We start from the raw sequence: 24,835 nt of genomic DNA on the forward strand, positions 1-24,835 counted from the left end.
AGAAGAATCCTTTTTGCGAGACATGAGACAAGACTCAGTTTTGAAAGGTTCAAATCAACTAAGTTGTCTTTGCCCCACTGGAGAATTACCTGAAGATCAGCATTTAAGAAATTGGTAGCAGATTTTCGAGAAGTTGAAGCTGATTGAATAGGGCAACGTTTCTCAAAATGGAAAGTGGAATGCAATGTGCTGTCATCGGCAAAACTATGGATAGGATTTCCAGTCAATGGAAGGTCATTAATATACAAGAGGAAAAGAGTGAGGGAAAGAACTGAACCTTGGGGGCACCAGCATTAGTGGACAAGTTAAAAGACAGAGAGCCATCTACCATCACCCTCAGTGAGCGATCAGAGAGAAAACTGGATAACCAATTACTAAAAACAGTTGTCAAACCTTTTAGAACACCTTTATGCCAAACACGATCGAAAGCCTTTGAGATGTCAAGAGCAACTACTTGTGTTTCACCGAACCTTTCCATTGAATTAGTCCATAAATGGGTAACATAAGCCAGAACATCACCAGTGGATTGACACTGACGGAATCCATACTGGCGATCGTTGATCAGACGAAAGGTTTCTGGGTAGTTTAGGAGTTGGCAGTTAATTGATTTCTCCATTACTTTAGAAAGAGTAGAAGTAATTGCAATGGGACGATAATTGGATAGGAGGGATTTGTCACCCTTTTTAGGAACTGGCTGGATATAAGCAAATTTCCAAGCAGAAGGAAAAACACCTTTTGAATAAGAAAGTGAAAAAGGCCGCAAAGAACAGGAGTAAGTTCAGGAGCACAGGTTTTGAGAACAAGTGGAGAAATATCATCAGGACCTGGAACTTTCTTAGCATCAAGATTTGTCAAAATCCTTCTGACATCCCTTTGATGGAAGACCACAGGAGGCATTGAATGGAGTGTGTTGGGAATGGTGGGAGGTGTTTTACCAAGATCATTAATATGAGTTGGAAGAAAAATGGGATGCTAACAGGTCAGCTTTATCCTTGGCTGAAGTGACAACAGAACCATCTGGTTTGGACAGAGGTGGGCAAAAGTTGCAGCCAATAGCTTTGGCAAGGGACCAGAATGCTCGGCTACCATTAGGGCAAGAAGCAAGTTTTCTACTCTTAGCCTGTTCAAACTCTAGTTTGGACTGATTAATAACTGCTTTACTATTGTTGCAAGCTTTGGTGTAGGCAGAAAATGAAACTGAAGAATTAGAAACAAGCCAATTACGATATGCAACATTCTTCTCTTGAACAGCCTTAGCACATTTATTGGAAAATCAAGGTTTAGATAAAGGACGAGATTTTAAAGTGGAGTGTGGGATAAAGGATTCCATTCCTGCAAGAATAATTTCACTGACACGATCTAAGCAAATGTTGACATCAGAAGTTTTGAAACAGTAATCTGACCAAGGAAAAGAAGAAAAGAAATCTCGCAGGTCATCCCATTTTGCATTCTTGTAATGCCAAACAACACGAGGTTGGGAATAGCCATGAGATAAAGGCTCCATTGGAGAAGAGACAATCACCAAGTTGTGATCTGAAGTGCCTAAAGGACCTCTCACTTTGACCGTGTACTTAGAAGAGTTGTTTGTGAGAAAAGGTCAAGCATATTGGCTGTATGATTAGGATTGTCCAGTATTCTTGTAGGTAAATGAACAATCTCTGCAAAAGCCTCAGTATCTTGACCAGCTGGGTTGGTGTGACTAGAAAACAGAAGCCAGCTGGAGTTGTGAACATTAAAATCACCAAGGAAAATTACCTCACTGTTAGGAAAGTTGGACTGCAGAAAGTGAAGTTGCAAAGAGAGGAAGTCAAAGAGCTGCAAGTGATTAGTGGAGTTGGGAGAATGGTAGAGACAACAGATGAATTTTAAACAATGAGGTAGAGAGATTTTAAGCCAGAGAAGATCAAAGAGAGTAGATTCCAAATTGCCAAGTCTCTGACAGGGAATATCAGAATGGACATATGCACAAGGTTACCACCTTTGAGGCGAAAGGAATCATACAGCGAATAATTTGGGCGTCTGAGTTGAGCAGTATTTGAATCAACCAATAACTGAGATTCTGTCAGAAAAAGTACATGGAATTTGGCAGACTGCAAGTGGAAATGGACATCGTTAAGATTAGAATTGGGACCATGTATATTTTTGAAATGAATTAGGAAGTGCTTGGGAGGTTTAGATCTTTTCCCAGATAAGATTGCTCTATTAGTTTGACAATTTATGGTGTGTTCAATAGTAAGAAAAAGTGGGTGGGTGATGTGGGTGAAGTAATGAAATTTTTGGATATGGCGTACACATGGTAAGAATATACCAAGATTATTGACATAACGTGGCCTTGACAATGCTCCCTGCATACACACATAATAGATGCATATATTATTATTATACACTAGCTGATCCGGAAGCCTCCTAGAAAGTTACCAATAGGTTTGTTCCGGTGTACTAACTAACTAGTGGCCGGCCTGCGAACACCGTTTTAGAGCTGTACCCTCGAAATGTAAGGAATATTGGATCTAGCCAAGACGTTCATCATAACCTCAAAAGTCATCAATCATACTGCATGATGGAAGAGATAGGGAAGGATTGACCGGAACTTAGCTCTAGAGACTAAACATGGGTTTCACCACTTCAGGCCTCCAATAAGCAAAGTGGTGGTATTGCATCGGTTGATGAGAGTCATTTACCACCATGTACTGCCTGGTAACATAGAGGGGTCACATTCCTCCATGTGGTGTGGGTGCCACACCTCTACCCCTGCTTACGTTGGTTCACACCTGGGTGGTCACCCACCATGTACTTGTGAATGGAGCTTATACCAAGGATTACTAACAGTCCCACCATCGTGAAGTTGCAAGCAGAGGATTTAGCTGTCTCAGACCGTCCGGACTTCGCCGAAATTGGGTCCACTTGACTTCAGTGTCATCCAAATATCAGTTCCCTCAACGTTTTAGACTTCCAGATAGCAAGTCCAGCTTGTCTGGCATATCTGAGAGAATGTCTGTGACAACCTCCTTGCACCATGTAGCTAATAATAATAATATATGCATCTATTCTACAACTCTTTCCTCAGTTTTAGTTTATATCCCCTCAGGTTCATAATCTGAGCAAGAAGAAGAATCCCATCAGAATTGAGCCTGCTCAACCCATTCAAGGCTTTATACACCTCAATCAGATCACCTCGCAGGTGCCTAGTCTCAAGACTCTGCCATTTGCAGAACTTGAACCTTTTTTGTAACAGGACCCTTTCGTTCCCCTCATCAATCTTCTTGCCCTTCTCTATACTCACTTAAACAACTCTACATCCCTAAAATGAGGCCTCCAGACCAGTATGCAGTACTCAAGGTGTAGCCTGACCATTGCCTTATACAAAGGGATAATCATCTCCTTTTCTCTACCAGCAAAATTCCTGTATATCGTTGACAATACCCCATGAACTACTCTGTCTGGACTGCTCAAAACTTCATATCTGAATGCACAATTACTCCCAAATCTTTTTCATTCTCTCTCTCTCTCTCTCTCTCTCTCTCACTCACTCACTCACTCAGGTTAATGCAGAAATTTTTTTTGGCTTCTTTGCACCATAGCACAATATGAGTAATAATAATTATAAATCCCGTTACACTAGTGCATTTCCAAATTTCCATTGCTATCATTAACAACTCTGCCAACTGTTGTATCCTCTGCAAACTTGAACATTAAGCCTGAAACGACAGTGGGCCCAACACCGAACCCTGGGGGACTCCACTAATATTAGTCCACGAAGAGCAGATCCATTGATTACCACTCTGTCTTCTCCCACTCACCACCCATTTATCAATTGTAGCAACTTGCCCTTAATGCCATACTACTCCAATTTGTACAGCAGTCTTCCATGTGCAACAGTATCAAAAGTTTTCTTGAAATAAAAGTATATGATATCAAAATAATTTTTTGCATCCAGTTCCTTTGTAACCAAAATAGATCTTTCATCATACAATCAAATCAGATTTGTTAGACAAGACTTTCCCTTAACAAACCCATGCTGTGTTTGAATTATTACTACAGTCTTGTCTAAATGATCCTGAAATGCTGCTTTAACCAGTAACTCCCTTATCTTCCCCAGAACAGAAGTTAAACTAACAGGTCTGTAATTACGCGTGTCATCCTTTGATCCCCCTTTGTGAATTGGGAATACATTGGGAATACACATCTCCGGTTCATAGAGGGCAAGAATGCACTCATAATTATGGCTAACGGTTTGCTTACTTTGTTTGCTGCCTCCTTTAATATAACTGGATAGATCCCATCCACCCAAGGTACCTTTCTTCTGTTAACTTCAACAATTTCTCCTCCACTTTGCTCTCAGTTATGATAAAATCATGAAACTCCCTTTTGGATTTAATAAGCTTCTGTGCCCCTCTTCCCTACAGAATTCCTCATGTGTGAATCTGGATGCAAAATATCTAGATGTTGGTCTACTTAATATCGATGTTTCACTGTTGGCGATCGCCAACAGTCAAACATCGATATTAAGTAGACCAACCTGATTCATCCCCTTTCTTCTAGAGTTTATATAAGTAAAGAGGTTTTTGCTGTTTTTCTTAGCATCCGTTGCCAAAGATTTCTTGTAATCTGCCTTTGCTTGCCTAACCTCCTGTGTGACTTGATTGCAGATTAACTTATATCTACCCTAAGCTTCTGTGTCGTCTGATAATTTATATGCATCCCATGCATTTTTCTTCTCTGCCATGAGTGTTATTAGTTTATCTGTCATCATTAAGTGTACACCTTGAACAGTATTTCTTAGTTGTTATGAAAAGCCTAGTATCTTCTAAAATTTCTTCTTTGAATGCTTCCCATTTAGAATTTGCTGTTGGTAAAATCATCAGTTGGTCCCACTGTATAGAATTTAAAAACTATCGTAGACCACTTAGTCACCTTTACGAAAGCAAAAACCCTTTCCTTTACTCCTGATGGTAGTTATATCTTTAAGTAAATTCCACATCAATACCCTGTGATCACTGCCACCTACTGGCTCCTTTATCTGCAAATTTTTAAAGCTCAAATAATCACTGTTAATAACCACATCAAGAGTATTGCTCTCTCTGGTTGCCTCTTGAACATGATGCTGCAGAAAACAGTAATCCAACAAATCTACAAAAGTCTTGCTAGTGTGTGAGTGACCAATCCAAAAGTTCCAGTAAATATCTGAGAAGTTAAAATCCACCATCATAAGACATTCTCATATATACTTGCCAACTCTATTTCTCTGAACAATTGTTTGTTCTACTCATTACAGTCATTAGGCCTATCCATCGATCTAGCACTTCCTTAGATTTTATGTTATTTAACTAACATCATAACTCCTCCTTTCTTCCTATCCTGAATTCTTTCTGTGCACATTGTACTCCCCAAATTCCAATCCTGCACTGCTTATATCTGTGTGACACCACATCTCTGATATCCCAACAGTATGTCTTTGATGTCCTGATCAGCACCTCAAATTCATCAAATTTAGCATTGGTGTACATTTAAGTATATGTGTACCTGTTCTTACTCTTAGCTAGAGTAAGCCCATGTATTTATTTCTTCCATGATGACTCCCACCAGTCCTTGAAACCCCTAGGCCTGTATTTTTTTTTTTTTTTTTTACCTAGTAAAAAAAAAAAAAAAAAAAAAAACACATCCTTCCCAAAATGATTTAGATAAAAAAAAAAGAACTGAAATCTCATTACTGTATAATGTAGATTTTACCAGTGAATAGTGAGGAGTTCAGTGATACTGTAATTATTTGATCCTGAAAGAAATTAAAATCATTGCATTTTCCTCATATGGATTTGCTCCCCATGATATCAGTACAGTACATTAAGTTGTACCTGCATTTTTAATTTTCCATGTGCATCTGTTTTTCTTAGAATGCAACTTTTGTTTCACTGTTGAACCATGTATGAGTCACCTTGCTTGTTGTTGGCTCCAGTTGTTGCAATGGGATTTAGTTGTTCACAAAGAGCATTAAAATGAGAAGATTGGGTTCTGTTTTCAGGAATTTGTTAGAGAAAATTAAATTGGCCAGTTGAGAATTCAAAAAGTTATAAAGTCTGAACTCTGTTGATATGATTTGAAAGAATGTTTTGGTGAGTGTAATGCTTGATAAATTTTGAGATCTCAGGCTGTGTGGTGCTCTACCCATGGCAGTGTAACTTCTGTAATGAAGTAACGAAAAGACAATAGTCTTACTATTCCTAAAATTAAAATAACATGGATTTCTCTATACTTTATACAGGACTTTCTCAACCAATTCTCCATGGACTTTGTTCCCTTGGCTATGCCACACGTCACGTGCTCAGGCAGTTTGCTAGTTATGAAGTAGATAAATTTAAAGCAGTGAAGGTAAGCTATATGGATATATCTTTATTGCATACCAACTGATGAACAGTACTTTCTTTTATTTTTTAAAATTGAATTACTGTTATAGTAAATATTATGTAGCCTCCTAATCTAGAATAGTAATAATTTAATTTTAATTAACATAACAGGTTTTGCATAAATAATAGGTGTATAGGCAACCACAGTATAACATGGTACTTGTACAACACAGTTTCGCTCTAATATGATTGATAAATTATGGCAATCGTTGCACAACATGTTACTTTTGTAACATGTTGTGCAACGTGTAGAATTGTAGGAAACCTCCCATAACATGGTATTTTTGAGCTTTTGTGCTGGGAAAACCCTGCTGTTATGTTGGATGTAATTTTTCAATGTTTCCATTCTTTTTTGTGAACCTCCGCTGTTGACTCCCTATTTGTTATTGCCTTTGTGATATTTTTCTAAAGCACATTTCTGGAGGTCACTGCAATAAAACAATTTGCACTTTCTGTTTTGTTGGGCTTTTCTGTTAGTGTAATCAGTTATAAACAGGTAGTAAACTCGATCTTCTTTCAGTACCAATAGCTGGAATTCTGTGGGGTTTCACGTTATATGGTATTCATGTGATATTTTTTATATGATATTCAATCATATAAAAAAACAAATTTTCAGAAACTCATTACTGTGTATCTCACGTGCGTGTATCGTGTTTGTTGCAACTTGTTTATTATTTTTACTGTTTTGAATTTTACAACCAAAAAAAAAAAGTCAGTGAACAGAAATATCAATTAGTTTAAATTTAAATGAAGCAACAATCAGAACCATACAGAAAATTATAACTGCTGTTCCTGCTGAATCTTTCATCTCTGCAAATATGATAGTTTGTCTCTGAGCACCAATAATTGGAAAAATGGAAAAAGCATTTGGTATTTGGATTAATGATAGCAGTAAAAAGAACAGACCCCATTAGATAGCAATATAATTAAACAACAGGGCACTAAAAATGTATAACCATTTAAAAGAAAATGGAGAATCTTCTGTTAACCCGGAGTTTGTTGCAACCCTTTCTCATTACATAACATAAGAATTCAAGGAGAAAGTGCATCGTTTGATAATGAAGCTGCCAAGAAGTATGCAGAGGAATTCCAAAAAATAATTATTGAATAGCACGGATACACACCACATCAAGTTTTCAATGCCGATGAGACAGCTCTTTGGTGAAAAAGAATGCCCAACAGAATGTTTATTTCAAAAAAAGAGAAAACTGTACCGGGTTTTAAGGCATCAAAAGATTGTGTAATATTACTTGTGTGCAGTAACACATCAGGAGATTAGGACCTCCACATATTTTTTTTATTCTGTCATATATCAGGAGATTACATGATAAAACCTATGGTGGTTTATAGATCCATCCTCTAATCCTCGTGTAATGAAAGGTGTAAATAAAGATGTGTTACCGGTTTATTGGAAAGCAAATAAAAAATGTTTGGGTAACTGCCAATTTGTTTAAACAATGGTTTATAAATTGTTTTGTGCCAGAAAATTAATAATTACCGTTCACGAAGGATTGGTAGAAAAAGAGGCTGGTGAAGCAGATTTGGTGGAAATGGTATTGGAGGTAAACGAAATCAATTCAGAGGATGATAGTGCAGACAAAATCTGAAGTTCCAAATTTTACACTAAAAAGCATACAGGAAGGCATAAACTTAGCCAAGCAATTAGAATCTTATTTTTTTAATGCAGATCCTTCGACTGAAAAGAGCACAAAGTTCAAAAGGAAGCTTCAAAAATATTTAGCTCCATACCAAGTAATTTACAAAGCTCTATCAAGCAAAAGCAAATAAACCCAGAATACTGATTTTTTAAATAGAGCAGAAGATACATGAAAATATATGCTGCAGAAGAAAGTTCAGAAGGTGAAGATATCCTGCCTCAGGATATCGTCTATTATAAAACTTCTATTACTATTATAATAGAAATATTATAATAGTAATAGAAGTTACGTTAGTTATAAAAAAAATAGTGTATTTTTGTTAGCTTTTGGAATATAACCCCCCTTTGTGTACTGGTTCTTAGTCCCGTATAACATGATTTCGCATTACACAAGAATTTTGTATAAACCAAACTACTGTGTTATACGAGGGGTTACTTGTAATTTTATGGTGGATATTTATTATTGATTGTAAGACAGTAATAGAGCTTTCTTTATGGTACTGCAGCTGTAATTTAAATTCAAGAGATATCAACCCCTGCATAGTTTGACATGCCTGAAGAATTTAAGTTTAATACTTGTAAATACATATCTTCAGGTATTTGTTATTGAATGAGGAGGATTACTGTCCAGTGGATCCATTTGAACAGAAGATAGTTAAAGTAATGGGAAAGGGGAGGTGTTTTATTTTCAGTATAATTTAGATGAAAGAAATAGGAAAAATTAGTAATGTAAATTATATGTATAGAAATATATGTGCTTAAATTGTAATATTCCAAAGAAGACATCATAACCTACTTCAGCTTTAGTGCTATATTAGTTACAGCAGAACATGCATTTGTGTCTTTCCTGGCCTTTATAATATAATAATTGATTTAATAGTGTGGTGATGGATAATCTGCACCCAATCCAATAGATCCATATCCTTAATTTTGGGAAGGATGTTTTTTTTTTTTTTTTAATAGTAAAAAATAATCAGAATAATAAATAAGAAGTCGGTGGATTTTTGGCTGCTGTAAAGTAATAAGAGTTACGATATTTCATCATCATCATCAGCCATTTTCAATCTACTGCAGGATGAAGGCCTCTCCAGCAACTTTCCAGTTCCTTCTGTTTCGTGCAATGGCCATTGATTTACTACCCACAAACTCATGAATTTCATCTGTCTATCTCCGTCGCTGTCTTCCAGGTTTTCTTCTAGCTCCTCTTGGGTACCATTCTGTTATTTTCTTAGTCCATCTTTCATCATGTCTTCGAGTTAGAAGTCCTGCCCAAGACCGTTTTAGTTCTTTAGCTTTGATAAGAATCGTTTACTTGAGTTTGCTGCCCAATCCATGTGTTTCTCTTCTTATCTAACAGTCTTATTCCCAATACAATTTGTTCCATTCTTCGCTGTGTATAGTTCTCAGCTTCTCTTCCATTCTTTTGGTGAGTGCCCAAGTTTCACTTCCATAGGTCATGGTGGGGAGTATACATTGGTTTATTATTTTACGTTTCAGACACATTGAGATATTGCTCCTAAGTATGTGACTATATTTCCTGAATGCTATCCATCCAAAATTTATTCTTCTCTTGACTTCCAGCCATTTATCATTATTACAGCTAATGGTTTGTCCCAGATAAGTATATGACTCCACCTTTTCGATTACTGCTCCTTCAATCATTATATCCCTTTCTGTGGCATACTTGTTCATCATTACTTTTGTTTTAGCCATATTTATCTTTAGTCCAAAATCCTTACTAACTCTGCATAACTGATTAAGATTTTCCTCTAATTCTTTGAGATCGTGGCTTATAACCACAATTTCATTTGCAAATTGTAAATGGTTTAGGTACTCTCCATTCACATGACTCCTTTCTGCGACCAGTCTAATCTTCTGAAAGCTTCCTCAAGGGCAGAAGTAAACAACTTCGTAGATATTGTGTCTCCTTGTCGAACTCCTTTCTGAATTTTAAATTTACTACTGTCTTTGTCTAGTCTAATAAAGGAGGTAGCATTCTCATATATTTTCTTCAAAATCATAATATATGGGGTATCTATGCCTTGTCTTTCGAGTGCCCGAAAATGTGCCTTATGCTGTATGGAGTCAAATGCCTTTTCATAATCTACAAATGCCAGGCATAATGGTGTTTTATATTCATTTGCTTTCTCCGTTAGCTGTGACATTACGTGAAGGTGATCCATAGTTGGGAATCCTGTCCTAAAGCCAGCTTGCTCCTTCGGTTGATTCTCATCAAGTATTCTTTCTAATCTCTTAGTAATGACCCTTGTGAACAACTTGTAGATGTGGGATAACAAGCTAATTGGTCTAAAATTTCAAATATTTCTGATTTATCTCCTTTCTTATGCAGAAAACTATGATTACATTATTCCACTCTTTAGGCATCACATCTTTTCTAATGCATTTTGTGAAAAGTCTTGCCAGTTTTCGTGTCATGTCTCTTCCTCCCAATTTTAACAACTCTACAGTAACTTAACTTCCCCCAGGGCTTTATTATTCTTCACTTTCTTCAATGCATGTTCTACCTCATCAGGAAGGATATCAGGTATGTTGTATATGTTATTAAATTGCGATCCATCTTCCCCACTCTGGCATCATTCACTTGCTTCTTGTATAATTCTTTATAGCAGTCTTCTGCTATTTAAATTATGCCGTCTCTGCTATTTATAAGTACACCATCACTAGTCTTCAGTTTCAGTATCATTTGTCTTTCTGCATTACTGCTCATGGCTGCTGATTTAAATCCTTTGGTTTCTCTTAATGCTTGTCCTACTTTTCTTGTGTTAAATTTTCTTATGCCTCTCTGAGTCTCATTCTAATGGTTTTGTATAACTCAGTATACTCAATTTTCTCCTTGTCGGTGTTTTTCTTGCTCTTCATTTGTCGGCTTTGGTTCATCATCATATGTGTTTCTTGACTAATTTTTTCTTCTTTGTATTTCTTTTACCTATAGGTTTCTTGGGCTTTATCACTTTCAGAAAGTTGTAATATTCCTCGTTGATATCTTGATCCTGAGCTGTGTGCAGAAGCTCAAACTTGTTCTTAAGTTCCAGTACATACTGCTTTTTCTCCTCTTCTGTAATCTCAAAGACCTTTTCTATTATTTACTCAAGTCAGTTTTTTCCTTTCTTTTCTTACCTCTATATCAAGTATGCATGTTACCATTCTGTGATCACTTCCAACATTTATCTTGTTCAGGACAGTAACATCATTCACAATATATCTTCTGTTAGTGAGCACGAAGTCGATTTCATTAGTTAATCCATTTGGGCTTTTCTATGTCCAATTTCTGTTCACCTTTTTCTCGAAATAGTGTTCATTACTGACATTCCTCGAGATTCTGTAAATTCCACAAGTCTTTCATTTCTTTCACCAATTCCAAAATTTCCTATAGTTCCTCTTTCTGCGCTGTTTTGCATTTTTCCAACCTTAGCATTGAAGTCCCCCACAATAATATTGTAGTGGGTTTTCTGCTCATCTAGAAGACTCTCAATTTTGGTGTACATATCTTCAACCTCTTCATCATCATGGCTCGATGTTGGTGCATAAATCATTATAACCGTTAGCTTATACCTCTTAGAAATTCTGAGTAGTAGTCTTGACACCCTTGGTGATGTATTTTTGAATTCCAAAATGCTGTTTTTTATATCTTTATGGACCAGAAACCCAACTCCACCTTCGCTCCTTTCACAGTTTCCATTGGTGTACAAATTTCCACTTGATAAACTTATAAGTGATTCATTTCTTCTTCTTGTTTCAGCCAAACCGACCAATGATTTAACCCCAGGGGTCACATTTGGTGAGTATGGGCTTGGCACACCCAGGGTCCTGAGCTGGATATCATCATTCTTCTCTCTCTTGATGATTCCCTTCTCTCTCTCGATAATTTAGAAATTTCTTTTTTTTTTTTTTTTTTTTGGCTCTTGCACCATACGCCTCAAGCTTCTTTGCACCATATGGCTAATAATAATAATAATATTCCAATTCACATTATCGAATTCCTTTTTGAGCTGTAATATGCTGTCATCACCGATGAGCGATCTTATGTTGTAACAGTCCAAGTTCAGTTTTCATGCATGGCAGACTGGCTGTACCCAGAGATTCTTAGCACACTCTGATCCTCTCACTGCCGTAAGAGGGGGAGTGAAAGCTGCTGGGGACTGAGGGCCATTTGTTTCGTCTTACTGTCATGTGCTGTAGGGTTTGGTCTTTTCCTGTTCACGTTGACAAGGCATCTTGAAGAGAACCACTCTACATGCTTCTTGCCACTTAATAGACATAATAGGGCTTACCATCGAGAAGGTGTGCATGAGTGGATTTTAGGGAGGCAGGCCAACTGGACTTCTCCTAAATCTTTCTGAAATAGAAAGATATTGGATCCATCAGTGTTTTAGACTGAGTGTCTGATAACACACTCAGTCACACACAATACCTGTTCACCTCAATATTTTACCATATTCTTTGTTAATTAACAAAATTCATTGGGTTCTACAAAGATATTAAATAGGTTTAGTAGCATTCGTTAGTTTCTCTTTTTTTGAATTTAACTAGTGATTTTTGGAAGTTATGACACCGGTGTTGGCACCAATATTGTTGGACTAGCCGTCATATTGTAGTCGATAAGAAATAGCGTAACGTATATATTTTGAACTGATAGCCTAAGGTTAAACATAAAACTCAATAGCATAATATTATCAATTTATTTCTCTGTTGATGAGATGCCCCTGGGACAGCCATTGGCTAGAAGGGTGAGAGTTACATTCTAAGCTGTGCAGCGGACCCATGAACAAAAGGTTACAAAGTCCATGGGATGATCATCCTGAAAGGTTGAATACAGAATTTTGGAATACATGAGTAATTATGATTTTATAATAGAATATTTAAATTTTTGGCATCTTTGAACATCATGGAATATTTAAAATTTTGACATCTTAGGTTGGCATCTAGGATACCGAGAATATATAGTTAAAAGGGATCAAAATTAAATGCAGTTTTTGAGCTGAGTGGCTGTGCACTACAGTTGCATGAGACGATAGGAGTCAGCAAAGACTTTCAATCTGTAGGCTTTTTCGTTACAGAGCTTTTCCAGTTCAATTCTTAGTTGATTGAAGAGTTCTATTGTGTTTGCTGGAAAAAAGCAACTTAGGCTGTCCAGGTTTTTTAAGTCGCTTTGAAGAGGATGTCTTGTTTCAGTATTCCTTGTGGCTTCTCAACGAGAGTGAAACAAACTGTCAATACTGGGAGCATCTAATCTTCCTGTTAGCAGTTGGGCTAATGTGAAAATGTTTCTTGTGTTAATTGTGTGTTTCCAGGGAGGAATGCTGAGATTGGAAAGTAGGATGGCTCTAGAGATAGTGAATGGGTGATTTGAGATCCTGTTCAGCCATCTCAAGAGCCAGTATTCAATACTTAAGAAAGCTTTCAGGTTGCTCGGTGGGGCAGAGGACCAAATCTGTGAAGCATACAGTGGGATGGGAAGTATACGTTTCAAGATATACTTTTTAACAAGATCTGGGTTTCTAATGCTAATTAACTCCTGTTTGGCAGCCCAGAGCACTGCATATGTTTTAGCTTTGATGTAATCAAAGTGCTCGGAGAATGTTAGTCCCTCATCCCATTTTAGGCCAAGATCTACATGCGATTTAAACTTTGGAACTTTGCATCCGCTTACCAGCCTAGAGATATTGTTACTGCTCTTTCTTTGTAATTGTCATCTGGGCAGATTTGCTTGGGTTTAAATGTAGTCCAATTCATTTGAGGTAATGCTCCAGTTCATTTATTGTGTTATTGGCTTGTTGATGTGTTTGCTTAACTTGTAGATCTTTTGATTTGACGAAGAATTTCAGATCATCAGCATATATAATAAAGTTGTCTTTATGGGATGCAAAAAATGGTTCCAGAACTGCAGCAAATAACAGTGAGGAGAGAATGCCTCCCTGTGGCACTCCCTGCGAAATGGAGTATTGGGCAATAAAATCGTCATTACAGATTTATGAGGCGTCTTTCCTTCAGAATGTTACATGAAATCTTCAGGAGATTGCCTTATATTTTGAAGTAGAAAGATAAAATTTGTTCCAGAGCTGTTATCGAGATATTGTCAAAAGCTGCGGATATGTCTAGGAAGATAATATCAAGCTGTTCCTTATTGTTGAGAGCTTTCTGCATCCAGAAAAGGGCCGACCGGGCTAGCCGGGTGGGTAAAGTGCCTACCTGGCAACCCAAAGGTTGCAGGTTCGAATCCCGCCTCGGGCATGGATCAGAGTACTGCAAAAACCTTGGGAGGTACATTATAGCCACAGAAGCCGATGCACCAATAACTAACAAAAAAATAAAAAATAAAAAATCCAGAAAAGGTTACTCAAGGAGATTTGTGATGGTTTATCTTCCGGATAAGATGGAGTGTAGGTGCAGAGGACGATGCCTGAAGCAGTGTTGGGTGAGAGCTGAGAGAAGGGTCTTCTCAAAAATTTTCAAGGTGGTGCAACTTATGGCTATGGGTCTATAGTCTGGCATTTTTTTGGTTTCTCTATTTTAGGAATGGGCCTGGCTATGTAACTGTTCCATATACAGGGGAGAGAACCTTTTTGAATGATTTGATTGAAAGTGTGATACAACACCTCAATAATGTAAGGGCTGCTGATTTTTGCCAATGAAAGAGGGAAGTTATCAGGACCAACAATTGCTTTATTAGGAAGTTCTTTTATGGCTTTCATGAGGGTTTCTTTGGTAATTGTGATGGTTGTTAGAGGTGTCTTTTTTTTTTTAGTAACTTTGAAACGGATTCTTCTTTTTCTGTGATTCAGTGAAGAAGGTCAGTTATTCTCTTCCTGTTTTCTTCGGTTGCTAATTGGTTGGGCTCAGGAGGTTGTCCAAATGTCTTCTTGGACCATTCAGTAAAGACCTCAGCGGTCATGAGAACCTTTTTTCTGTTATCACCAATGATCCTTTTTCCTTGTTTGAGTTTTGATAATACAGCTGCGTAATGTGCTTCTTTTCAGCTTTTTAAAGTGAGCACTCTCTTTTTTGTGAAGAATGTAGTCATTAGGATGTCCTATCTTCAGCCACTTCCTGCAAAGTCTTTGCTTTTTACCAAAGGCATATTTTATCTGTGGATTAAACCAGTTTTTGGATTTCCTGGTTATCCTTATGACCCTCCACTCCTTCATAGGCAATATTTGAGAGATTTAGGGCCAGTAACTGTAGAGCTTCCTCTGCCAGCTTTGTGCTTAGTTCTTGCCATTTGTATTCTCAAAGTTCTTTGAGAATGATGTTTGGCTTGATACCTTTTAAAGAAAAGGTAATTCTGTATATGCTGTTAAAATTTCTGCCATCCCTCAGATTGGTTCCAGCAACATTGAGTATGGTCTCTACAGCTATGGGATTGTGGTCCAATTTAAAGCAAAACAAGTTGTCTGCTAATCTAATGCTAAGTGTATTGTAATAGACAACATCTAACTGTTGATTCCATCTAGTTGCTGGAGTAACCAGCTGTTTCAGATTTAGTTGTGTAAGAATAGAGAAGATTTCTTTTGCATCGGTATGTTTTGGAATTGGCAGGTTAAAGTCTGCTAACAGGATCGTATCTACAACTGGGTTGAAGTTGACGGTAAGTCATGCAAGGAGTTCATTTCTTGAATCTCTGGCGTGCTCAGAAGGCAGGTATATAAGACAGATTTGTAATTTTATGTTCCCATTGAAAAAAGTAGCACAGGTGGCTTCAAAATTATGTGATTTGGAGAGGTGTTCCTTTGTAGACTTATATTCATCTTTATACAGGATCATGGTTCCTCCACCCCGTTTTTCAGTTCTTCCAGTACCAACACATTTGTATCCAAGTTGATTAGCGAGAATGTTTAGTTGTCTGTTATTGCGTAACCACGTTTCAACAAGGCAAATGCTGTCAAAGTCAGCCATCATCATGCAGGTTTGTAGTGCGGGAAGCTTGTTGGAAATGCTTCGAACATTCTGGAAAAAACACCACATGCTGACAATCCCCTGTTTCAGAGAAGGGGAGGATTTGATTGCTACTGTGACATTTCAGAAGGGCTATTTGATCTTGATTTTATCATCCATCTATTCCTAATACTATGCTAATACTTAGCACATTATTAGGAATCTGTTGGTATTATCAATTAATCAGAAATATTTATTAATCTTACTAAATTTCATTGTTAATTAAATTGCATTTAAATGCAAATCATGATCCAGGCTAGAGCTGCGAAGCAATATTCACAGACTAGCGAGAGTGCTGTGGCTCGGGAGAGAAATGAAGGGGGCAATTCACCAATTCATCACAGTCTCAAATGTGTGAAATGTGAAATGTTTGCAGATCTTTCTAAATCGGGACATGATCTAGCCAAGGAGGATGTCTTTGTGTGTGCTGGGCCAACTCAGCGTTCTGATGGGCATCTATGAGAGCTTGAGGTGTAGTGTAAATGCTCTTGAAGAAACTGATATGAGGGGCATATCAAACTCTCAGCTGCCAGCTCAATGGCAGAGCCATTGAGCTGGCAGCTGAGAGCAACGCAGAGGCAATCTCCAAGGCAGAATCAGGCAACACAGAGGCAATCTCCAAGGCAGAATATGCTAGTCCCACAGGAACTAGTTATTGTTAGTGACTCTATTGTCAGGGAGATGGGGAATACAGGAATCCCTCGATTAGCGTGAGGCTCGAATTATTGTGGTTTATAATTAGCTACCAGTTTTCGATTAGCACGAATCACAATTTCTATTAGTGTGGTGTTGAGGCTTGGCCTAGGCCTAAAGAAACTGAAGCTGGTGATGTCAAAAGTTACTAAGCTACGAATGTAAATACACTTCTAAAGTAGGTATAACATTATAGAACATTATAAAATACATTGCTTGTTTTGTTAGTGAGTGTGCAGCTCTGTTCACAAAAGGGAGTTACTGTTTATTTCCTGTCGTGCCATACCTTCTGTATCAAGAAAGAAAAATAAACAAAAATGAATGTAAGATACAGTGTGTGAAGCTAGTTTGTTTTTCTACTATAAGAAAATAAAAAGAAATGGATTATTTCAAACACGTATTGTTACAACAATTGAAATATTTTCTAACATTATGCACTCTAAATGATAACACTGGCTGCACCACATTTATTACGTACTTGAAGATCAGTTGCTTTCAGTTATTATTGCATTCCATGTTGATGTGCAGACTGTTATCTCCTGCCATTACATGTTGATTGCATTAATTACTGTGCATACTAATTAAATACATTAATTTCTGGCGCCTCCGTAGCCAGGTGGGAAGGAGCAGCATTGCTTAGCACACGCTTCTTGATTAGACCGGGATTTGAGCTCGTCACCACCAAATACGGAGGATGCGGAAAGGTCAGGGAATGACCACCGCATATTAACGGAGCAATATGGCCTGAGTTGCTAATGCTCCTAAAGACCAAATAACAACAACAACAACATTAATTTCTATTAAAAAGTGTATCTGATAGTGCCTCTGGCAAAAAGAGAAGAAAAGTGATGTTAGATGAAAAAATTGAAGTCATAAAAAGATTTGAAGAAGATGATAGTAAAATACAAATTTCTTGACATCTTGGAATGCCTAAATCAATGATTCGGATGATTTTAAGTAAATCCAGTGCATATAAGGAAAAAGGTAAGCTTGCTTCATTGTCAGCACGCAAACCACAAGAAATAGAAGTGTTACGATGATTGCGATGGAATGTCTTTTAGCCATTTGGATAGAAGACTGCAATCAAAAAAGAATTCCAATCTGCACACTGACCATAAAAACAAGTCTTGAGTATTTTTGCAATGTTAAAGGAAAAGTCAACAATCGAAAACTTGGGTAGAGCGGTAACTGCAGAAAATGTTCAAGCAAGTTCTTCAAAAGAAAAAGTGATTGAAGCAGAAACTTTCATTGCCAGTAAAGGTTGGTTTGAATGTTTTAAGAAAAAAAAAAAAAACAGAACTGCATAATGTTGCATTGATTGGAGAAGTGGCAAGTGCAGATAAAGATGCAGTCATGAAATATCCCAAAATTTTAAAGAAAATTGTTGATGATGGCAACTACACAGATCAACAAATATTTAATGTTGATGAGACAGGCCTTTTTTGGAAATGAATGCCAAAAAAAAACCTTTCTAGCAAAAAAAAAGAAAGGGCTCAACTAGGCTATAAAGTTTCCAAAGATAGAATAACACTTTTATCGGGAGGCAATGCAGAATGTGATTTGAAATTAAAACCCATGGTTATCTATAGAAATGAAACTCCCAGATCTTTTGGTAAAGCTTTTAATAAAGTAAGCCTACCTGTTGTTTGGCACTCTAATAAAAAATCTTGGGTCACAAAAGCTTTATTTGAAAAGTGGATTACTAGCAATTTTTGTCTGAAAGTTAAGATGCCTACTGTGAAGAAAATAATCTTGCATTCAAAATTTTATTAATTTTAGACAATGCTCTGGGCCACCCACCAGCACTGTCTGTGCTTTGTGTGAAAACATGAAAGTTATTTTTTTTATCTCCAAATACCACAAGTCTATTACAGCCTATGGATCAAGGCATAATCACTACTTTTAAGGCCTATTATTTATGCAGAACATTTGTGCAAGCAATTGAAGCAACAACTGGAGATGGTGCAGTTTCTTTAGTTGAATTTTGGAAAAATTACAGCATCAGGAAAGCAATAGACAATATTCATGAGTCAGGGTCTGAAGTAACATCCAGCAATATGAGAGCGATTTGGAAGCATATTTTGCCACATTGCACAACTTGGCAAAATTTTTTGTGACCACACTCGTGTCAACACTGTTGTTGATATAATAGCAAATATTGGAAGAGATCTAGACTTTGATGAAATCGAAAACAGTGATGTTCGCGAATTGTTGGAATCACAGAACAATTAAGTGATTCTGGTCTCCTTAATATTGATGAACAACGAGCATATGATGAGGGGGAAATTTGCAAGGAAGAAAATGTTCAAGAAAAGGAGTTGACATTAAAAGAACTTGAAGGAATATTTTGTGAAGCTGAAAATCTGAAACAACTAATTATGGATGCAGACCAAGATATCAAGCGCAGTAGGCAAATTTGCAGGAACATCAAAAAAGATGTGTATCCATACAAGCAAACTTATAATGAAAGGAAGAAAGGAAAGTCTGCGCAAACTAGACTTTTGAAATATTTTGCAAAGAAATAGTGTTTTTTATTGAAATTTTTCAATTTCAATAAACTTTTGATTACTGTACTGCAAATATTTATAATTATCTTTTGCTTTTATACTACTGTACATTAAATTGCCATAAAAAAACATATTTTTAAAAATATTAATTGGTATATTGTAGTCTTGGAATGAATTAGGCTATTTTGTATTGATTGTTAACTTCGATTGGCACGATTTTGCATAACATGCTATTTTCACGGTACCAATTAATCGTGCTATTTGAGGGATTCCTGTATACTATGCAAGAAGGATAAGCGGAAAAGGACATACATTTTCCCCAGGGCAAATGCCACATTTGCCAGGGGCAAGTGGTGATGACGATGTAGAGCAGATATCGTCTTTTAAGGGCACAAAAGGTGATATTGTTGTACATATTGGAACTAATGACATTAAGAGTAAGAGATCTGCAGATTTACTCAACAAGTACAGGTCAGTGTTGGAAAAAGTCACGAGTTAGGGTTTAATATGAAAGTGTCTGTAATTCAGACATGACAAAAGGGAGTAAATGATGAGAGCCTTGTCAATCAAATCAGCCCTGGAGAGATTGTGCAAGGCTCATGGGGTAGAATTTTTTTCTGCATGGTCTGTGCTTGTTGATAGAGACTGCTTCTACAGCGATGGGGTACACTTAAATAGAAAGTGTGCAAGAATATTTGCTCATGCTACCGAGGCAGTGTTAAGTGGGTCGGAAAACTGTTAGCTTGGGGGTGGGATACAAAGACTAAAACGTTAACAGTAGCCGCAGACAGAGGGAAAAGTGATTATTGCACTGCTTCTATTAGAATGAGAAGCAGCTTTGAAGTCAAGGTGCTGGAGATTTCCAGGACCGCCTGGAGTCATAGTGGAACAAGTAAATACATGGACTGTGTTAGGGTAACTAAAAGTAGAAACAGGTGCATGTATACTTGCATATACATTAATGCTAAGAGTATAGTTAATAAATCTGATGAGTTTAAAGTGCTGGACCAGACATCAAAGGGGGACATTGTTCGGATATCAGAGATGTGGTGTCACACAGATATAAGCAGTGCAGAATTGGAATATGGGAGTACATTGTGTACAGAAAGGATAGACAGGACAGGACAGTAAGGGAGGAGAGGTTATGCTGTTAGTTAAGAAACGCATAAAATCTGAAGAAGTGCATTCAATTGAAGTTGGTGGACAATGCAATGTTGAGTCAGTTTGATGTGACACAAGCACTGGGAAAGGGAAAATGAGAGTAGGCGTGTGTTATAGGCCTAATGAATCTGATGAGTATAATGAGTAATTGTGCAGAGAAATAGATTTGTCCAGTAAATCAGAATGTCTTATAACAGGGATTTTTAACTTTCCAGATATTGACTGGAACTTGTGGATTGGTTACTTGCACACTAGCAAGACTGGATTTATTGGATGACTGTTTTCTACAGCAACATGTTTGAGAGGCAAGCAGAGGGCATAACACCCTTGATCTGATAATAAGCGGTGATTATTCATGCGTTAAGAATTTGCAAATAAAGGAACCACTGAGAGACAGTGATCACTATATACTAATATGGAATTTACTTAAAGATGTAACTACCTTCAAGGGCAAAAAGAAGGGCTTTTGCTTTTGTAAAGGTGTTCAAACAGTTTTTAAATTCTGTACAGTGGGATCAACTGATAATATAATATAACCAAAGGTGAATTCTGATGAATATAATGAGCAATCGTGCAGAGAAATATAGAGTTTTTTAGTAAATCAGAATGTCTTATAACGGGGGATTTTCACTTTGCAGATATTGACTGAAACTTGTGGGTTGGTCACTCGCACACTAGCAAGACTAGTGGATTTATTGGATGACTGAGAAGAAAAATGTTAGGGATGCATATAAATTATCAGGCGACACAGAAGCCTATAGCAGATATAAGGTAGTATGAAATCAAATCACAAAGGATATTAGGCAAGCGAAGGCAGATAATGAAAAATCTTTGGCAAAGGATGCAAAGAAAAACAGCAAAAAGTTCTTTACTTATATGAACTCTAGAAGGAAAGGGATGAATCAAATCGTACCACTTAACATAGATGGGTTGACTATTGATGATCCTTCTCAGATATCTGATAAACTGAATGATTGTTTTGCATCTACATTCACACAACAGGAGTTATTCCAGAAATCTATCAAACTGAGAACTAAGTTATTTCCTAATAACTGAGAGCAAAGCGGAGGACAAATTGCTGAAGTTAAAAAAAAAGGAAGCACCTGGGTTGGATGGGATCTATCCTGTTATATTAAAGGAGGTAGCAAAGCAAGTAAGCAAACCATTAGCCATAATTATGAGAGCTTCCTTGTACTCAGGGAAGTTCCCCATGTACAAATATAACACCAATTCACAAAGGGGGTTCAAAAGGTGACAAGTAACTATAGACCTGTTAGTTTAACTTGTGTTCAAGGAAAATAACGTAGTCACTGGTTAAAGAAGCACTGCAGGATAATCTAGACAAGACTGCAGTGCTACTTAAGACAGAGCATGGGTTTGTTACATTCAAAAGGGAGGTCTTGTTTAACCAAATTGATTGGATACTACGATGTGGTCACAAATGAACTGGATGCAAAAAATTATTTTGATATCATTTACTTGGATTTCAGGAAAGCTTTAATATTGTCGCACATGGAACAAATTGGTACAAATTGGAGCAGTATGATATTAAGGGTAAGTTGCTACAATGGATAAAGGGATGGTTGAGTGGGAGAAGACAGAGTGGTAATCAATGGACACTGCTCTTTTTTTTTTTTTTTTTTTATGGGAACCCCAAACACGACAGGTATTAGAACCTATAGTACTTAGTACCGTGCTTGGGTTGGAGGTTGAGAGGAAGAGATTTGTTGAAATTGGACTTGAACTTCTGTAGATTGTAATTTTCAGGAAATACATATGAAGGAAGGTTGTTCCAGAAAACGACAGTTGAATAAATAAATAAGGAAGATGAAAAGTTGGTTCTGTGGGTTTGAAGTTGGACAGTAAATGGATGTTGGCTGGTGGCAGCACGTGTTCGGACTGTTTTGAAAGAGAGAGTGGGAATTATAGAAGCCAATTCAGAAGAACAGTGCCCATGGAAGTATCTATAGAAGAGGCATGCAGCAGAAACAGTAAGTCTATGAGAAATCAAGTGGAGAGACTCTGTTAGAGATGAATCATTAATTAACCTAACTGCCCTCTGCTGAATGGAATCAAGAAGCCTGAGAGAGAGGTTTTGTGGGCACCACCCCAGATGTGAGAACAATATTCCATGGCTGGGCGTATTTGTGATTTATACAGAGTGAGCAGCTGGTTGGAAGAAAAGTAACGGCGAGAGCGAAATAGAAAATCAAGTTTTTTTAGATGCAGACGAAGCAATATTTGTAATGTGCTTGTGCCAAAAGAGATTAGAAGTCAGGGTAATCCCCTAAAGAGATATATCATTTTGCCTAGAAATCGAAGTGTCACTAAAGATAAGCATAGGAGCAGAAGAATCCTTTTTGCGAGATATAAGACAAGACTGAGTTTTAGAACGATTGAAATCAACTAAATTGTCTTTGCCCCACTGGAGAATTACCTGAAGATCAGCATTTAAGGAATCGGTAGCAGATTTTCGAGAAGTTGAAGCTGATTGAGCAGAACAAGGTTTTTCAAAATGGAAAGTGGAATGCAATGTGCTATCATCAGCAAAACTATGGATAGGATTTCCAGTCAATGGAAGAAGGTCATTAATATACAAGAGGAAAAGAGTGGGGGAAAGAACTGAAATTTGGGGAACACCGGCATTAGTGGAGAAGTTAGAAGACAGAGCCATCTACCATCACCCTCAGTGAGCGATCAGAGAGAAAACTGGATAACCAATTACTAAAAACAGTTGGCAAACCATGAGATGGAAGCTTGTTTAGAAGACCTTTATGCCAAACACGATCAAAAGCCTTTGATATGTCAAGAGCAACTACTTGTGTTTCACCGAACCATTCCATTGAATTAGTCCATAAATGGGTAACATAAGACAGAATATCACCAGTGGATCGACACTGACGGAATCCATATTGGTGATCGTTGATCAGACGGAAAGTTTCTAGCTAGTTTAAGAGTTGGCAGTTAATTGATTTCTCCATTACTTTAGAAAGAGTAGAAGTAATTGCAATGGGATGATAATTGGATGGGAGGGATTTGTCACCCTTTTTAGGAACTGGCTGGATATGAGCAAATTTCCAAGCAGAAGGAAAAACACCTTTGGAATACGAAAGTGAAAAAAGGGGGCAAAGAATGGGAGTAAGTTCAGGAGCACAGGTTTTGAGAACAAGTGGAGAAATATCAGGACCTGGAGCTTTCTTAGCATCAAGATTCATCAAAATCCTTCTGATATCCTTTAGACGGAAGACCACGGGAGGCATTGAATGGAGCGTGTTGGGAATGGTGGGAGGTGTTTTACCAAGATCATTAATACATGAGCTGGAAGAAAAATGGGATGCTAGCAGGTCAGCTTTATCCTTGGCCGAAGTGACAACAGAAACCTCTTCTTTGGATAGAGGTGGGAGCAGAGATGGGCAAAAGTTGCAGCCAATAGCTTTGGCAAGAGACCAGAATGCTCGGCTACCATTAGGGCAAGAAGGAAGTTTTCTATATTAGCCTGTTCAAACTCTAGTTTGGACTGATTAATAACTGCTCTACAATTGTTGCGAACTTAGGTGTAGGCAGAAAATGAAACTGAAGAATTAGAAACAAGCCAATTACGATATGCAACATTTTTCTCTTGAACAGCCTTAGCACATTTATTGGAAAACCAAGGTTTAGATAAAGGACAAGATTTTAAAGTATAGTGTGGGATAAAGGATTCCATTCCTGCAAGAATAATTTCACTGACGCGATCTGAGCAAACGTTGACATCAGAAGTTTTGAAACAGCAATCCGACAAAGGAAAAGAAGAAAAGAAGTCTCGCAGGTCATCCCATTTTGCATTCTTGTAATGCCAAACAACACGAGGTTGGGAATAGCCATGGGATAAAGGTTCCATTGGAGAAGAGACAATCACCAAGTTGTGATCTGAAGTGCCTAAAGTACCTCTCACTTTGACCGTGTACTTAGAAGGGTTGTTTGTGAGAAAAAGGTCAAGCGTATTGGCTCTATGATTAGGATTTTCCGGTATTCTTGTAGGTAAATGAACAATCTGTGCTAGGTCCTTAGTAATTGCAAAAGCCTCAGCATCTCAACCTGCTGGGTTGATTTGACTAGAAAACGGAAGCCAGCTGGAGTTGTGAACATTAAAATCACCAAGGAAAATTACCTCACTGTTAGGAAAGTTGGACTGCAGAAAGTCAAGTTGCAAAGGGAGTAAGTCGAAGAGCTCCAAGTGATTAGTGGAGTTGGGAGAACTGTAGAGACAACAGATGAATTTGACACAATGAGGTAGAGAGATTTTAAACCAGAGAAGATCAAAGAGAGGAGATTCCAAATTGCCAAGTCTCTGACAGGGAATATCAGAACGGACATATGCACAAGTACCACCTTTGAGGCGAAAGGAATCATACAGCGAATAATTTGGGCATCTGAGATGAGCAGTAGTTGAATCAACTGATAACTGAGATTCTGTCAGAGAA

The 24,835-nt window shown here is 37.5% G+C and overlaps 1 protein-coding gene across 1 annotated transcript in view; it reads left to right on the forward strand.

Annotated features, from left to right (window-relative positions):
• Mfe2 (peroxisomal Multifunctional enzyme type 2) overlaps positions 1 to 24,835 on the forward strand; it is a 741,845-nt gene that overhangs the window by 390,919 nt on the left and 326,091 nt on the right. The window contains exon 17 of the mRNA XM_090372984.1: positions 6,260 to 6,366. Coding sequence (XP_090229110.1) covers positions 6,260 to 6,366 — 107 coding nt within the window. The remainder of the gene's footprint in view (positions 1 to 6,259; positions 6,367 to 24,835) is intronic.

Source organism: Mastigoproctus giganteus, chromosome 4 (assembly GCF_048544385.1).
Source record: "Mastigoproctus giganteus isolate SK-2022 chromosome 4, ASM4854438v1, whole genome shotgun sequence".
In the NCBI taxonomy this organism is placed as follows: Eukaryota; Metazoa; Arthropoda; class Arachnida; order Uropygi; family Thelyphonidae; genus Mastigoproctus; species Mastigoproctus giganteus.